This window comes from Gasterosteus aculeatus, chromosome 4 (assembly GCF_964276395.1).
Source record: "Gasterosteus aculeatus chromosome 4, fGasAcu3.hap1.1, whole genome shotgun sequence".
Taxonomy (NCBI): Eukaryota; Metazoa; Chordata; class Actinopteri; order Perciformes; family Gasterosteidae; genus Gasterosteus; species Gasterosteus aculeatus.
The window spans coordinates 16083309-16100906 of NC_135691.1; the positions used below are offsets into that span (position 1 = coordinate 16083309).

Here is a 17598-nt window from a genome sequence, read left to right on the forward strand (position 1 = left end):
ATGAACAAGAGTACAAAATACAAGTGCTTTGATTTGACTTTGAAGCCGCATCCAGAGGCTTTCTGACCCGTTGTGTGGTTGCATCACAGGCAGCTGTCGACGGAGCAGGCGGTGCTGCACGAGTCCCTCCAGAAGGAGACCATGGTGAACAAGCGTCTGTCCATGGAGAACGAGGAGCTGATATGGAAGCTGCAAAATGGAGACCTCAGTAGCCCCCGCAAAGTGTCCTCTACCTCTACCTCCACCTCCCAGTCCTTCAGCCTTCAGTCTCCTCACAGCCCAGGCGCGTTATCCAGCCCCTCTGTCTCGCCCAGATAACGGTGGTCCCTTGCTTCCAAGAAGCTTTTCCCTTCTGGAATTAAAAGCCATGTTTGTTTCCTGTTTGCTTACCAACACCACAGCCTGACTTTGGCCCCTTCAGGACTGGATGAACTCTGACACTTTTTGTACAGACAGTTTAAAAAAAAAAAAAAGAAAGAAATTTAAAATAGTTGCACAGATGCACTTAATAAACAAGGTTGCCTTGTTTTTCTTCCTTTCACGTCTGGTACTATAGAGGGGGGTGAAGGAAATCTCAGGACTTCTAAGTTATGATACACTATTGTTATTGTTTGTTGACAGACTTGTCTGCCCTGAAGCTAATCGCACAGAGTACATGCCGTAAGAGACCCACTAATGTCAGCACGTGCGATTCAGCCCTTGTTGTCACAGCCATTGAAAGTCTAAATTCAGAGTAACTGTGAATACGGATGACTTTGCCGCCACTCAGGGCGCATTTTATTCAAAATGTGCATGAAATATGGAATTTCTCCTGTTTATTCCTCCATTTCTCTCCAGCTCGCTTTAAGAGTGATATTCAAATGGTCACGTCACTCGCGTCCCGCTGCTCCTCAGTACACCAGAGCTGTGCAGCTCTCAATCTTTGTTCAGAATATTTTTTGAGGTTATGTTTTTTTTTTTTTTTTTTTTTTAATGGTTAAGGTTATTTTTTTCTTTTTGTTACACCTATCTTGTCAGATTAAGTATAATCTGCTGCCTCAAACATGCTTTGTGTTCCACGTGTGTTTTGTTTGACCAAGGGACCAATCCGAGTCTTTGCATGTGTTTGCGTCTTGGTAATCACCCCGTACTGAACCCTCGTAATGCAGCTTTAGAGACGCAGCCTACAGCCTCTGCTCGTACGCTTCCTGAGACACTGCAATGTCGCCGACATTTGTCCAGAAATGTTTTTTGTGTCTTGACTCTTTTTGAAATATGCAAATAAAGTATTGTTATAAAGTCGAGCTGTGTAACTGATCTATGATGCGGCAGATTAAGGGTCGATTTAATACATTTTCCCTAGAACTCAGGAATATCAAATATCCTTGCTTTTTATTTGAAGCTGAAGCTTATTCCAAAATCAAAACAACAAAGTAACTACTCAGCAAAGTGGAAAACTGCAGCAAGTGTTGCATTGGACCAGAATGCGTTGTGTGGCTGCAGACCACATTCCTCATCTGGAGCACATTAGGACGTCGTCCTGCCACCCGCTCAGTTCTAAACCAGATTTTCCGCTCGCTCTTTGACAACATGCTGCACAGCGGCAGCAAGTGTCCGATGGCCGCTGCTATCGTTTCTAATGCGTCTCCATTCGAATGTTGCAGAGTTAAGATGAGCTCTGAAACCTGCAGTGCATGAAGCATGTTGTCAAACGTCCCCAGTAGATCTGCCGGACCGCGGAGGAAGCGCTGCACTCCTTGTTCCTTCAGACCCATTGCATTCATATGTGGGCTCAGTGTCCTCCATATCATCCTCTCAAATGAGTAAAACATTCTAAACACTTCTGTTTGACCTCATGCATAATTCTTTTTTTTTTTTTTAATGCAGACATGTACAGTCATGTCAGCCCATCAGCTGCAAACACACAGGAAAGGTCCAGTCTGAGAATGTAGCGAATCCTTAATGTTATCACAATGTGCAATCTAAAAACACCCATTTGTCCGTCTATACGTGTCTATTTCCTCTCTGTCGCTGCTGTGTTCCAGGTACATCTCAGCAACGGGCCCCGTTGCCGAGGCTATTTTGAGACAATGGTGGTCGCCACGATGGTCTCCCCGTTCTGGTTCTTGGCTTTGCAGATGTAGTTTCCAAAGTCGATTGTCTCCATGTCTTCCAGAGTCAAGACGCTGCGGGTGATCCGCGTGGTGTGGCTCATTCCTCTGTCCACCAGCCTCCAGGAAGTCTGGATGTGAACCGGGCGACGGCCCTTCACAAAACAAACACTTTTTATTGCTATTTGATTTCTAAGGTAAGAATCGTCGGCCAGAAATGGAGTGATACATGATTTAAAACGGTTGGTCAATTTAGAACGTGTTCTTATTATGACAGTTATTAATAACCCTCCTAACCGTGTAAAACATTCTCTAGATGGACAACTGAATTGAACCAAACCAACATGTAAAAAAGCAGGTTGCTGACGGTCTTTGTCCTAAATCCGGTCTCCCCATTCTTTACTTACCTGACCAGGATAAAACCAGGTGAAGCTCACGTCCACCTCTGGCTCCCCCAACACCGTGCAAGTGACATTGATGCTGTCTCCTCCTCCCACTGACTTTGGAGAGGCGTCAAGACTCACAAACGGTGGCCCACTCGGCACTGGTGACAAGAAACCGTTGTTGTAACAAAAAGGTTACAATGATTTGTGAAAGCTGAGTGGTATGTAACCAGTTGTACTTCCATCACCATTTCAAGTCCGCTTCTCTCTGCCAGTCTGATGTTTTACAGGAGCTTAATTTCACCCAAAACCTACCCACACAATTTCCATCCCATAAATATTCCTTTCTCCTCCCATTTGCAAAATCTATATTGTTTCCACATGAACTAAGCTCGCCATAGAGTAGCGATAGAAGCTTTACACGGCTACAACCCGGAGGGCTGAATAAGCAAAAAAGACTTTTTAACAATACAGCCATACAAATAGTTTCTGTGGTTGGCGGTTAAACCCAGAGTGACTCTGAGCGTGACTCCTCACCCTCCACGTAGAGCAGCTGGTACTTGCTGGAGATCTGAGGGGTGCCTTTGGTCACGGCCCGGCAGTAGAAGACCCCCTGGTGCTCCGGGCTGGGGTTCTGCAGGACAAACCCTTTGGTGGGGTCGTAGGTCAGCTGCGTCCCGTTGGCTAGGATCTCCTCCGGAGGGACTTCTCTGTGCAGGGACACCTTGGCCTGCGGGTTGGTCACGCGGCACGGCACCACGGCGGGCCGGTCCGGACGCAGGTACACAATCTCAAAGTGGACGGGCGAGGGGACGAAGAGGTTGTCTTTGTCTGTGTACAGCAGCGGTGTCAAACTCATTTCACGTTTGGTTTCAAGTTTGATCAAGCGTGGGCCAGTCGATATAAAAAAACAACAACACGCGTCTGTCTGAAGCGGCCGCGCATGCGTGGGGACCAAATTAGCATCCGAGTTTGACACATGTGGTGTAGAGGGACAGGTGTCACGTGACGTTGGAGTCTCTTACTAAAAATATACTTGAATAAAAACAAAAAAGCGGGTTTGATGGACCCATCAGATGTTTCCACTGATCTTAGAAATGATAACAAATGCGTGCTCTTTGTAACAATCTCTTATTTCTCCCTTTTAGAATGCGTGGAGCTCAGTGTGCCTCACCCGTGAAATAGATGTATGAGGCGTAGGTGCGATCGTGGTCCCTCTCGCACTCCGGGCCGTCACACACGATCACCCAGCAGCTGTAGGGCCCCGTGTCGGCAGCAGAGGGCGATGTCAGGATCAGCTGGCTGTACTTGTCGCTGGGCTTGATGCTGGAGGCGGGAAACGAAGAAAACAACCCCTATGTATGAGACTCTGATTCTCGCATCCGCTTATGGCACAACCGAATGGCCCCGACGCACCTGAGGCGCGAGTCGTTGAAGGTGTCCAGGTAGGCCGGGTACGACCATCCGATGGAATTGCCTTTGCAGCGCAGCTCCATGCTCCTCCCGGGGGTCATGGTGATGCTCGGGCCCAGGCGCAGGAAGCGGCCCTTATCTAGCACCTGGGTCAGCAGGGACTGGACTTTCCCCCCTCCGTCTTTTGGTTTGGTCGGCCGCGCCTTGAACCGCTTCCCCCCCGGGCGTATGCGGTTCTCGCCGACATCTTTTCTCCGCTTGACCTGCTGGCAGGTACCTGGACGCGCGGAGGGAGGAGGATGAGTTAGCGGCAGGAGCGATGAAGAGAAGTCACAAAGTCGGCTGACGCTGTGCTTTGTCCCTTATTTCTTGACCGACTGTCCGGGCAGAGAGCTTCTCTCCAGCTGTGTCACAACTGGGGGGGGGGGACAACAGTTGAACAGGAAGCGTGAAATCCTCGTTACTGGCACAAAATGTCCAGAACCCAGAAGCCTCGTTCTGCTGCGCCACAGAACACACAAACCATTAAAGACCAATCGCAGGACAAAAATGTTGTCCGTGCAGAATTGTGAAATGTGAACTCCTAGCAGAGGTTTGCGGTGAACGCGGGTTAATTAGAAACGCCTGCTGTGCGCCTCAAAGGCAGCTGGTTCGATTTGGTCCTCAGAAATACTTTGCAAAAACTCCTCACAACTCGTAGGCAAAGGTTTAGAACATGTATGCATTAAATACAATTCAAATTGAGGAGATTGGTTGCCGTTTGCGCCTGAGGAGAATCAAACTGTTTGGAGAAATGTGTTGATCAAGGTCTTTGTGAATCCACCTCCGTTTCTATGCCCAATCACAGAACCCCACAACCTCAGATTATCTAATCCTCCCTGTACCTCCGGGTAACACTTCCAAATTCTCGTGAGTAGAAGAACAGTCTTTTCTGCTTTCCGACAGATGTGGAGACCTCACTCACCGTTTTGGAGCTCCACCCAGAGCAGCGCCATGCAAAGCACAACCCAGAGCTTCATGCTGTGTTCTGCTGTGACGGACTGAGTCGGGGAGTCTTGATGTGGTCTTGATTTGGGGGCTCAGTAGGAACTCTGTAGGCTCCGGCTGTCCTGTCTAGATAGCCAGCTCCATCCTCACGGAATGAGAGAAAGGGGGAAAATAAGCTCAAAGCCTTTTCTGTTTACTCCCTCTGCTCAGACCGGCAGAGCGTTAGTCCAAGTTCTGGAGCCATCTGCTGGGCCTGAGCGGAAATCATGTTAGAAGGAAAGCCTTGCTTCATGCGCAGTAAACGTACTTTAAAGGTTGATGACGGACCCTGGATCATCTCACTATGTCTGACCAGAACATAAGGCAAAGTTTCAACATGCATTAGTTTCCTCGTGCTTTTAGTGATGTACTTCCAGTTCAGGCTGTGGCCTGTGTAGTAATACAGTGGGCATTACAATGGGACAGATACTTCCTCAGAAGTTGGCACTTTGAACTTTGACCCTCTCTCTCATATATTCACTGTGCAGAGGGGTTGAACATCCAGAGAAGAGTGCTGGTTTACAGACTGCCAATTTGCCACCGGATGTAGCGGAGCATATTGCTTTTGACATTCTACATATTGGGATATACTTAATATATTTCTGGCATACTGTATGATAGTATGCATGTAAGAGCCATGTATTTGATTTGTGTTGTGAGTAATATGCCACTAGATGGTGTTTTGGTACACTAGGCTGACTTAAAATGATTGAGTTGATACATTTCATTGTGAGTGTGGCTGATTGCGCTGCGATATTTGTTAATAGTACTTAAAGTCAATATGATTGGCAGTTAGAGACAACTTTACTTGAGTAACGGACTTGACAACTAGTTCCCACCAAAGTAATACTCTGGACTGAACCAAATGTTATGGATAAATGGCCACATGGGTGCGTCATCTACATCATACATGAAGCAGTAATCAAACAAAGAAAATAAAACACCAAACTTGGTCTTATTGGAAAATACATTTATTGTACCTGCTAGTAACATGTGATACTGTATCATGACATTGAGGGTACTTGTACCCTGTGACCTCACTGGAAGACTCTACACTGCGGATGTAGAGGTTCAGTATCCTAGAATACCTACAAACTGCTAAGACGAGCTTCCTCATTTCTTCCACATTCATTTCAAACCTTCACTTTTAGGGGTTTTTTTTTTTTGCCAGGTTGGCAATCAGGCCTCATCTATTTTGGTTGCCGAAAATGAAAACATGTTTGCCATTTTTAGTAATTTAAGCAATTAAGATACAACGTCAGCTTAAAATGAAAATGTGACACAAAAGGAAAAAAAAAAAGCTTTGTTACAGAAATTAAACCAAAAAGCAAATAACTTTCTGTCTAGCTTAAAGACTCCACGAGCCTCCTTAGTCGAACGTTTCACCCCAAAGACAAAAAAAATGCCCCATAGCATCTGCAGCTCTGACGCACGCACGATGCAAGAAATATCAAAACTTAACATATTTTGCTGGTTTCCATTGAGCCCGAGAATTGTTACGGTCCACCTACATCACCAACATCCCAAAGTTCCTACTGTTGACTAAAGCTCACTGAGCCTGAGAGGATTCCCTCTGAGAGCCCAGAGAAAAGAATGAAAGCATTGAATCTTAATCTAGTTTGCCACAAAAAGTCTCTTCAACGCGGTTGTGAAGCCACACAGACATCAGTCCTTGAGGAAAGACCGAAATAAAAACCACGTGCATCTAAATGCTTTACGTAAATCTATGTGTGGATGGACAGCATTACTTTGACCTAAAGAAAGAAAAATGTGTCCTTCTACCACAAACTAACTTTACTTTTAATAGTAGTACATTATTGCTGCTTCTATAATCTTAATAATACACTGAAGGAGTAAACAGATCAACGCAGATTCCCAAAAGTTCACATTTAACAAAACAACGTACAAACCTGCTTAAAGTGTAAATAATGACAGAAAATAAAAAGTCAATAATGAGAGAGAAAGGCTCGGCTGCAGTCTCGCACTGACTGCTTCAGCGTTAAAGGAAACGGACATCACCCTCCAGTGTGTTACCTGTCCTCTTAATTCTGAGTCCAATGCCGCCCGCATCGTGATCCCCGTTCTGACGAGCATCGAGGCAGAGCTGCTGTGTGCTTTCATGCATCCGTCTCCTCACTTTAACACTGGCTGGTCTTTTCTGGGCAGATGAAACCCTCCCGGTCTTTTCCCGCCCCGTCCCCGCCGGCCCGCTTCTCCCCGCCGGTCTTGCCGTGTTTGCCGGTGCCGCAGCCGTTGACGGGACCCCGTAGTTTACGCTGGCGCTCCTCGCTGTGCCACATGCCGTAGCTGAAGTAAATCGCAAAACCTTGGAACGAATACATATAAAACGTTGGAAAATGAAAACGTTTATGGGGAAATGTTGGCTTTCATTACCTGTTTTCTTAATAGGAAGCTTCATTTTAGCTCAGCTGTTTTCCCGCTCGATTAAGCTAACCGTAGCTAATCTAGCTTCGTCTTTAACATACAAGTGAAAGTAGTTTTGATCTTCTCAAGTGAAAAAATTACTCCTTTAAATGTCAACAATGGGCCACTCACCCACGGCCATCCACACAGAGAAACGTATCCAGGTATCTCCGCTGAGCTGAACCATCAGGTAAATATTCACAAAAATGCTCAGAATGGGCAGAAAAGGCAGAAGGGGAACCTGTGACAAAAACAAGCAAAACAACTCATCTATGTATTTGTACGGAATGCGCCTCCTCATATAAGGCGAGACTCGGCATGGAGCCTCTCCGTTCATTGAGCCGCCACGAACCATGAAGGAGACCTTCTTGGTGGTCTGGGGCTGCCTGCACACCATGGCCACGCAGCCGCTGAAGACGAGGAGGCACACGGTCAGGAGCGCCACGATCCACACTTCCATGCACAAGATGGAGTAGATGTGATACGTTGTGAGGTAGCTGACCCCGCACACGACCAGCACTGTGGTTTTGAAAACACACACACACACCCTTAATTCTAATAACTTTTGTCACATCATGGAAAAAGGAAAAAGACCCGATCTGCTTACCGAGCACACAGACGGTCATGTTGACAACACTGGAGGAATGCTCGGAGGGGGAGGCTGGAGGGTGCAGGACGGCCTGGAGGTTGGAGCTGCCGCCTTTCAGCATGTTCAGGTGGGACTCGGACTCTGTCAGGTCGGACTCTCCCGCCTCAGAGGACAGGTAGTCCCTCTCGCCGGCCCGCTTCTCTAGAGGTCCATCTGGCTGGTACCTGGACAACAGCAGAGTCAGATATTAAAGGTCAGGGGTCTGTTTTTAAACAGCCATACTATTGAATTGTGAAATGTGCGTTGGTTTTGCATGCACAACTGTGGCCTGTACAGCGAACAAACACTTTGCCCGCGTTAAATGCTGCTGTGGTGAGTCACCTCGGTGCAACCAGCAAAGGTGTACAGCGTGTCCAGGGTTTAAAAGTACAAGGAGCCCGAGTAAACACCTTTATTCGCTCAAGCAGCTACTTCACATGCGCACAAAGGGAGCATTGAGAGTTCTTACATCACCAGAGTGATGCAACAAAATGAGGCAAATGTATTTGTACCTGTGGGTTTGTAGAAAAGCTAAAAGAATCGTTGTTTCACAATGTTTCAAAAATAACAGGACCTAGTTATTTACAAATGTACCCACCTGAGAATCAGGACACAAACGGCAACAAGCGAGTAGGCCAGCAGGGTTCCGATGGACATCATGTCCACCAACGCTTTGAGGTCAAACAGGAAAGCCATGATGGCTACAGCAGGCAAAAATAAACAAATCACAAAATACATTAAAACCGTCAAACCGACAATAATCTTTTAAACCATCATTTGAAAAGCTGTTTTTCTTTAGATGCCCAATCCAACAGATGCACACGTGAACAGATGGCAATTAAACCTCATGCAGACATGTTTTCATTAAGACCTAGATGGTTCCCCAGTCTTGCAGCTGGAATCATCTCAGTGCCGAGTGCCGTTTGATGTGCGATCCCTCTCTTGTAGCTCAGCACCAGACTCCAGTATGGAGCTGATCTCAGCAGCACAGTATAAACACAGAATGGCGGTGTGTCCACTGCACCCCGCAACATTATATCAAAGCAAATAGAGAAAGCTGTAACAAAGAAAGCTCCCCTACCCGGGTCTACCGGAGGCGCTTTACACGGCCTGTGTGCTGGGTTCCTTCCCAGAGATCACATCTGCCTGCCACTTTACAAGGTCAATCAACTTTATTGTTGCCGTCTTTGTGCTGAGCTAAGCTAACCGACTATGTTGTTACTGTAACAATATAATGTAGTAGACGTGTTTCCATTCAGATCTTATTAAGTGCATGAAGAATGATTGCATTAGAAAAGCTGCGTGTAAACAACAACATTTGATAAGACTGCCTGAATTGGACTATGGAACAAACTTATACTTCAAACTTATTAAAAGTCATTCTGAAGCAATTTATTACATTGCAATGATCTACAAGGTTTGCCGTCAAGCATATTCTTAAAAATGCTTGTCTTAAATCAGGGTAAAATCCTGTAAAATCACTCTGTTGCCGATGGGCTGGAAGGCCAAGCTGCCTTGTTTCTGTCCTGGTTCTAATCTCTTTATTGTTTGGAAGGCTTGCATAACTTATTACACCAGCTTCTTACTAATCTAGCTTCATGGAAACATGCCGAATGAGCAAAATATGACTGATCTGAAGGAAAACACCGATATAGTAGTTTTACTCTGTGTTATATGCCGGATCCTTTCCTGGCTTTGAGCAACGCCTTTCTGGTGTCATGGACTAAAGTGGTGAACAAAAAGGATTTCCATTCAATTACAACCGTCACTAAGTGTGTAATGTTTCCTCACGTGCTTTTGGAAACACCCTCACTAAGTGTAAACATGCAGTCACCTCGTGCATCGATACAATCTCCCAAAAAACGTCACCATACAACCCCACCACAGTCCTTGTCCCGGGAGCTTACCCGCGGTGGTACCTGCCGCCATGGTGGCAGCCACAGGAGACTGCCGCTTACTCACTCTGGACATAAATTTGAATAGAATACCATCTCGTGCCATGGCAAAGAGAATGCGCGGCAGAGGGAACATGGAGCCCAACAGGCTAGGGAAAAGAGGGGTCGCGGTTAAGTTGGTGGAATTCTGGGAAAGAAGACAAGACACCTACACAACTGTGAAAGAACAACATGTGTGTGGAGGGGAATCCTCCCTAAAAATGTATTTGATTAGGAGGGTTGAAGTGTGGGTATGTCTCCGGTAGAAAAGAGCCAAATGATTTTCTGTGTATTTGTGTCTCTTTCACATTTGATTGGTGGAGAAAGATTAGCATGAGTTATCTCAATGGACTCTCCCCGGCTCTCACCTGCTACTACACCGGAGGTCATAGTGGCAATAAGTGGGGTCTTCGTCTTAGGATTGATTCGGGCTAAGACTTTGAAAAGCACCCCATCCTGTGCCATAGCATAGATTACACGAGGCATGGGGAAAATGGAGCCCAGCAGACTGCAGTAGACGGCAGAGACATGCAAGACCAACACGTTAGTCAAAAGCCCCAAACACAGAGAAACACATCAACACCAACAGTCACATCATCAAAGCTCCAGAGCATGCGTAAAGGGACAGTTCTCCACAAAGTCAATCAAAGAGAGACGTCTTGTCTATGTCCATAGGGGGGAAAACTTGTTTATACAATTTTGGAGTGAACTGTACCTTTATGGAGTAAACTAGTGTCTTTCTTTCCTGGCACGTCTCACATGCGTCATTCATTTGTATTTAAATGTACTTAAATCAATGGAATACAATATTGTATCTGCTTCCATGGGTAAATGTCATTCCAATAATGTCTTCTGACAGTCAAATGTTATGATGTCATGTTGCAACGTATATTTTAGTTGTTTTTTCTCCGTTTTGAGAGTTGGTTCAGAGTTGAAATTTGGAGACTTGGGTAGATCCAAACAGGCAAAACAACACAAATGTGACACACATGACACACATTTTTGTACTAAAGCTAATGCTCAAAAATGTGTGTTTTAGGGTTTTCTCTATCATGAAAGTCTGGCAAAGGGGCCGACCCCTTGAAGTAGCAGCCTGAACACCAATTGCAGCGTTGACGTACCCGTCAGGGAAGAAAGACCGAATTAAGTCACACCACTATATGGCGTATAGCCAAACCAGCCCATCTTTTTTTTAAAGGAAATTGTAATTATTGAATACATTACAAAAACATGCAGTTGGCATAAACCAGAGAGAACCAAGCACTGCACCCACGGTGTCCCGTTGAGCGCCAGGAATCAATCCAATAGACTGAGATGTGCGGTCAGACATTTAACCAGTTCTCCCCCATGTATAGAATAAAACATCAATCACAACTTATGGTTGTATTGCAAATAACATCTAAATGCGTAGGTCTACTTTAGCTATTGATATTGTGTCCTGGACTACTTTTAGGAAAGCGGATGGTAGTGGTTACCTTGTGGAGAGGGCACACAGTGATCCTGCAGCGACCACATATTTGGCCGGGCTCCAACCTACGTATTCAAATGCCATGGGCAGAGGGCTCTTCTCGTCCAGCAGGTAGTAGGGCATCATCAGTGTGAGTGCGGCCGACACGCCAAAGTACGCCAGGAAACACACAGTCAGTGACACCACGATGCCGATGGGAATGGCTCTCTGGGGGTTCTTCACCTCCTCGCCTGTCACACACACGATAACCTGTTATGCGTGTGACTTCCACGTGGTCACCCTTATCCACAACCCATCGACGGCTCACCTGTGGTGGCGATGCAGTCGAATCCAACGAACGCATAAAAGCAGGTGGCGGCTCCAGCCAAGGTGCCACTGAAGCCGAAGGGCATGAAGCCCCCGACTCCATAATCACTGCTCACATTGGCCGTCGCCGACAGGTTCCTGAAGCGTATTCCACAGCAATTTTAAGCAGACATTTTTGCATTCATGGCCTTTTTGTAATCATCACTGCGACAGGTACATTACCTTGTAACTATGGTTACATTTATAAGGGATTCCTCAGTTATCTTCCAGTTGTGCGCGTCTCCTTTGACAAAGCCGGAGACGATGACGAACAAGAGAACGAGCACGTTGACGGAAGTGAAGACTTTGTTGACCCAGGCCGACTCCTTCACGCCAAACGACAGGAGACCTTAAATGGAATGCGTGTTAAGAATGTTGATATCCAGTAGTCACAATGTGTGTCATCATAATTATTAATAAGAAACATTTTTGCAAAAAGCACAGCCACTTGATATGGACGTATTAGACTCAATGTCTGCAACAATGCGTGCAGTTCTGTGGGATTCTAATGATGCACTGTGACACGTTTACGTTACGCACCCTGGTGTGTTAGCATGCTAACATGCTTTCTATATTTGTGAATTCGACAGATGCCATTTTTGACCAAGTGATTGAACTACATAAACCACGTTCAAATAACTGCACGTTTCAGGTAAAGTTAGTTTGAGCTCTGTTAATACGAAGAAGTTTGCTAAATATATTCATTCATGACAGAATTTGTTTCAAAATATATCTGATCTTGTTTTGTTTTGTTTTGATGAGCAGATATTCAGGTCTGCACATCTGTGGTTCTTAAAGACAATCAACCACTAGTGGATTTTGGGTTGCACTGACTCAACATGATCGCAGGATCATGCAAAGGATGCATCCAAAGGATGGAACATAGAGTACACGGTTTGGGTTTTAGCCTGAGGATCATGTCCACTTCAAATCCCAGGACTGTCGATAATCTGACCATGGGAAACTAATTTGGAGATCTCTGCAAGTCATCAACTGCTACTGGCAACAATAGAACCTGGGCTGAAGCTTGTCAGAGACATGCGGTTGTGTGTTTGTGGGAAATAAAAGCGCGATGCTGCTGAGGATTAGCAGGAGGATCGGGTACTTTCTTAAACAGCTTGGGGGAATTGTGGTCTCCCAGTGCACTCACATTGCCCATTAGGCACGTCACACACAATGCCGTGCTATGTCTTTATTGGAATATGTCAGCGGTGGCTCATGAACTTTTGCATGTGTTGAACGGAAAGGACCAATAGTGGTTTTCGTCCTTTCTCACCAGCCTGTGATGCAACAAATCAACTTTTCAGCCTTTGTTTGCTGCCTTACCAGAAAGCAACAGTATCAGGCACACGGCAAAGAAGTCAGGGTACTGAGCCAGACCAGGAGAGTTCATGCTGAAGTAGGTCTTACAGAACACCTCAATGTGTCCTCCTATCATTTCATCAAATGTGCCACTCCAAGCCCGGGCCACTGAGGAGGTACCTGTGAGAAAGCAAAATAAGCACAGAAACAAATCAGCATCTTCGTTTAAACAGCATGCGATTCCAAGACAGTCACTATCTCACCTATCACGTAGGAGAGAATGAGGTTCCAGCCGGTGATGAAGGCCCAGATCTCTCCAACGGTCACGTAGCTGTAGAGGTAAGCAGAGCCGGTCTTGGGGACGCGTGCGCCAAACTCAGCGTAACACAGGCCGGCCATGACGGAGGCCAGGGCAGCAATTAAGAAGGAGATGACTATGCTCGGCCCCGAGTCTCCCTTAGCCACCTCGCCGGCCAGGACGTAGACCCCCGCGCCCAGAGTGCTGCCAACGCCCAGGGCGATGAGGTCGACGGTTCCCAGGCAGCGGCACAGTTTCGAGTCCTCCAGGTTGCTCATGTCCACCACTTTCCTGCGCACCAGGGAGCGGCTGAATGACAGAACCTGCTCCAGCATGTCGGCACCTGCTATAAGGAGGAGAGAGAGATTCAAACCAATCTCGGCCTGAGCTACAGATGTTTTACTTCTAACCAGGCCACGAACCTGAAAATGTATTTAATGCAAGTCATCCTCTGTGTGAGTGCGTCGTTTGATTGGCTGAATCTCGCGGGTGGGTACGTGTGCACGCAGCATGAAGGCCTCGGCGGTGGCCCACATGGAAAAGATGATTTCATCTCACCCAATCATGATACTCTATCTCAGCATCAATATTTGAATTGTGAAAGCAAAGGTCAGGTCCGTCAACAGTTTGAACTCCAGTCCATTTTGCTATTTGAGCGACTTTGACAGCTTGTTCTCTCGACAGGAATGCTAAAGAGTAAGTTGCATAACACGTGAGAATGAAACAAGGGTGGGATGGGGGCCGTTGAGAGGGTTATTAAGCCTTTGAACCCTGACGTACATTATGGGAACCCCTGGTGAAGTTTGTACAGTAAATGTCCCATTAAAATCCATTGTTTGGGATTATGGTGCAGATCTAAGTAGTCAAAGAGCTGCATTCATCGGGGGGCCACTGTGCACCACTACACATTCCAGTATCTGTCGCTACAAATTACACGGGGGAAAAGAGGACAAAGAAATCAAACCGCAAAGTAGCCATTGTTTTTTTATCGTCTTTTATCTAAACATGTCTCTTTTCAGCATGATTGCTGGGCATCCTGCAAAACACATGTGTATGCCTACAAAGAGGCAGCTGGCGAAAGAAATGTGCCCGTGGAAGAATGGTTTCTAGCGTTCATTTGAAGATTTGAAGCTTTTGCTTTGAACCTAAATTTCGGTCATCTTGACTGTAAATGAATACTGACGACCGTCCAGAAATGCATTGATCTCCATTTAAGTGTGGTGGAAAATGAGTTTTGGATGTGACAGCTTATTAACATTACAATGTGGGCTGCATCTGCAAGGACACAGTGAATGAAAAAGTGAAGATTGCAAAGTCCGAAAACAGATTCATGCACGTAAAAACCCAATTTCAATTCTTTCACAGGCATATTTCTTCCTCCAGCCGTCAAAACTTGGGTAATATATCACCTGCATATATCACCTAAATTGCACGGTGACCTCAACAGAGGTCGTGTCCTCCGGATGATGTTTAATTTCTCAACAACAGTTCAGAAACAAGTCTGACTAAACCTAACCATGTATCTCATTAGAGCCGCGCACTTACCTGGTCAGACCGACACGTTGCGGATGTTTGGTTTTTTACGTTTGGACACTAGAAAAAAAGGCAAAAGCAAAAGTGTCAGTGTGTCTCCTTCAGCTTGCACAGAAGATCAGCGCAGGTAAATGTCAAATTAGATCCACTGCTCCCCGTGAACTGCTGCCTCTCAAAAGCTCTGCTACAGCGCTTCTCTCAACTCAAGGCCAACTGAACTGAGCAGAAGTTTCACGCCGCCCCTCTGCGCACACTGTTTCTTCATCCACTCTTTCTACACTCCAGCCTCCAGTCCCACAGCCGCCAGTAGAGGGACGTCCCCCGAGTAGAGGAGGCAGGAGGGGAAGAGGGGAGGGGGCCCCAGGGAATGATTGGGGTCCGAGGGGTGTTCCACCTCCATGCCTGAGGTTTTAGGGGAGTAAAACTTCTCACACACACACACACACACAGCGGGACAGAGAGAGAGAGAGAAAGGAAGGATTCTTGATGGCAGTATTTGTCATTTCTAACACACCCAGATCCCAGCTGTCCAGATGCTAACTGGCTGCTGATAAATGGTTAAGCAACTGACGTGGACAAACATTGAGGCAGACACATGTGTTTACCCAGTGCTGTCCACAGAAGTGCTGCTAAAAGCATGATTGCTGATTGGTCAACGGAGGGTGGACGAGCTACAGTACCTGTGGGTGGGTGGGGGGGAGGTTAAGTCCTCCTAATGGAATCAGGTATTGCTCAATGTTCCCTGAGCTATTGGACCCGTGAACATTGCAAAACCAACAACAAACTGCTCGCTGTGGTGCAGCACGAAGAGCTCGGCATCTCCACGGCAACTTCACTTGAGCTCCCGGAGGAATTTCTTCTTTTTTTTTTTTTTAAAGGCACATTTTTCCATAAACACTGCGTGCAATTTACAACTGGGTTAAGTTTGCTGCAGTGATTATTTCTACCAAGAGCAGCTCAAACCAGATCAAAAGACCCCAGTGGGAAGGTGGCAGCTGGCGCCCAGGAACGTCGTGCAATCCGGCATGACAACAGCCGACAGATTGTCCATCCAGCCAAGCAGTCACACATCAGGGCCCTGTGCCCACCAAAGCTTGGCTGCAGGGTTCATTATCATGCTGATGCCACTGTCTTCCTTTACGGTGGGCAGGAGACACAAGTACTAAAGTACTTGTCTTAAAAGGACACACGCATTGGTCTGCTGTGCAAAATAGACCAAAATACATTCATCATATAACAAAAATACAGCGAAAATGCTCCGCTGACATTTTAAGTAAAGGGGTACTTCCTTTTGGTTTTACAGGTCAGTGTAACCATGGAAAGGATAGAAAGGAGTCACTGGCTCACCGTGTCTCGTTGTTGACATGCGCTAATTCTGTGAAGCCAATTGAATGCATTTGCTCTCCGATGGCTGAGTGACCCAGCTTCAAAAACGTGGATATGGTCAACATATTGAGTGGTGTTTGTCTTGAGCACAGTTCGCTCCAGTTAACACCGCTGTCGCCAGGAAATGTTAGAGTGAACAATTACTGATAAGGCAGGCAGTGAGACTGAGTGACTTCCAGCCTGAAAACAGCATTTTTTGAGCCGAGAGATACTTTAGATGCAATTTGGATGTGACAAAGTTAAATAAAAGACAGGATCACAGAAAACACAGCATTGAGTGTACAAAATGTACAAACATAGTGTAAAAATAGGTTAGACTTTCGTTTAGGAGGCCAGCCTTGGTGATGGTTTACAAGCTGAATCTAATGAAACAACACAAAGTCGCTTTATATTGCATTTTAAGAGCAGTCTGGGGAATGAAGCCTGAGGACATTACCTGTCCTTAGTTTGACTTAATACTCTTTTTATTAGGTAGGAAGGTGGAGTATTATCTATGGATGTATTCATCGTCATTGGAGACTGCCTCTCTCTGCGAAAAGTGATTTCCTGTCTCTATCTAGGTCAGAGGACAAGCCTTGTACATACAGAAAGATTTTTTTGTGTAGAGGAACAAAAAAACTAAAACAGCAATTGTATCGAATTCCAATGCAATGGAGATAACTTTAATGATTTGGGAAGCAGTTTGGATGGAGTCAAAGCACAGCTCAGAGTAGTATAAAGTATTGTATTATTGGATGTATTTTTTGTATACATTTGGCCAAACTAACAAATCCCTTTGAATATAATCTGCTATGTTCATGTCTGACTTTACTCCGAGTGTATGATATGAATATGAAGTGAGAATGCTAAAACATGCCTTAGACTAAAACTGAGGGATTTCACAAGTTGCCCGCCCTAAATAAGTATTTGGTTTCAAACTGTCACTCTGCACCAGTCTTATTGTTTCATATCTTGCTTAGGCCTTTTATATGATTACATATATTACACCTACTTGATCTGTGCATTAAACAAATTTAAAATCAGTTCAGTCATCAAGGCTGGATTGTCTTAATTAGTATAATTGCCATAATATAATTTCTCATACAAACAGAGATATCTGATCCGTGTGATGTTATCAGAACTGAATTGTTTTTTATAATCAATGGACAATCAAGCGTTTTTCGGTTCCTCATACAAGGCGGGTGAGCCACAAGGCCGTCAGGCGTCAGTAAGTCAATCACTTCTGCTTAGTTTAACTAACTACCTTGATTGTTTTTATTCTGCCAACAGTGCAACAGGCCGTTGATTACTAATGTCCCCGTTCTGGACACAGAATCGAGTCCAGCCGATAATTACACCGATATTTATACCTTGACAAGAAACAGACGT

The 17598-nt window shown here is 45.7% G+C and overlaps 3 protein-coding genes across 12 annotated transcripts in view; 1 reads left to right on the plus strand and 2 right to left on the minus strand.

Annotated features, from left to right (window-relative positions):
- Positions 1 to 1281, plus strand: part of mtus1a (microtubule associated tumor suppressor 1a) — a 25142-nt gene extending 23861 nt beyond the window's left edge. For all 7 annotated transcript variants that reach the window (XM_078101498.1, XM_078101499.1, XM_078101500.1 and 4 more), the window contains one exon: positions 90 to 1281. In XM_078101498.1, coding sequence (XP_077957624.1) covers positions 90 to 318 — 229 coding nt within the window. In that variant the 3' untranslated portion in view covers positions 319 to 1281. The remainder of the gene's footprint in view (positions 1 to 89) is intronic.
- On the minus strand, positions 950 to 5079 carry pdgfrl (platelet-derived growth factor receptor-like). Its single transcript, XM_040172593.2, has 6 exons — positions 4851 to 5079; positions 3890 to 4163; positions 3648 to 3799; positions 3011 to 3304; positions 2498 to 2634; positions 950 to 2245 (listed from the first exon to the last, which is right to left on the minus strand). The coding sequence occupies exons 1-6, from the start codon at positions 4903 to 4905 to the stop codon at positions 2057 to 2059; spliced, it is 1101 nt and encodes a 366-aa protein (XP_040028527.2). The 5' UTR covers positions 4906 to 5079; the 3' UTR covers positions 950 to 2056.
- Positions 5080 to 5861: 782 nt separating this feature from the next.
- On the minus strand, positions 5862 to 15409 carry slc7a2 (solute carrier family 7 member 2). Of its 4 annotated transcripts, XM_078101506.1 has the most exons (13): positions 14857 to 15126; positions 13734 to 13829; positions 13277 to 13654; positions 13038 to 13193; positions 11895 to 12060; positions 11674 to 11810; positions 11374 to 11596; positions 10267 to 10406; positions 8563 to 8665; positions 7944 to 8149; positions 7689 to 7855; positions 7469 to 7577; positions 5862 to 7238 (listed from the first exon to the last, which is right to left on the minus strand). In XM_078101506.1, exons 3-13 carry the CDS (start codon positions 13644 to 13646, stop codon positions 7051 to 7053), a joined length of 1965 nt encoding a protein of 654 aa, XP_077957632.1. In that variant the 5' UTR covers positions 13647 to 13654; positions 13734 to 13829; positions 14857 to 15126; the 3' UTR covers positions 5862 to 7050. The 4 variants fall into 4 exon arrangements, with proteins under 4 accessions (XP_077957632.1, XP_040028532.2, XP_040028530.2 ...); XM_040172598.2 differs by lacking the exons at positions 10267 to 10406; positions 13734 to 13829 and adding an exon at positions 9872 to 10008 and having other exon boundaries at positions 13277 to 13657; positions 14857 to 15409; XM_040172596.2 differs by lacking the exon at positions 13734 to 13829 and having other exon boundaries at positions 13277 to 13657; positions 14857 to 15408.
- Between the last annotated feature and the right edge of the window lie 2189 nt (positions 15410 to 17598).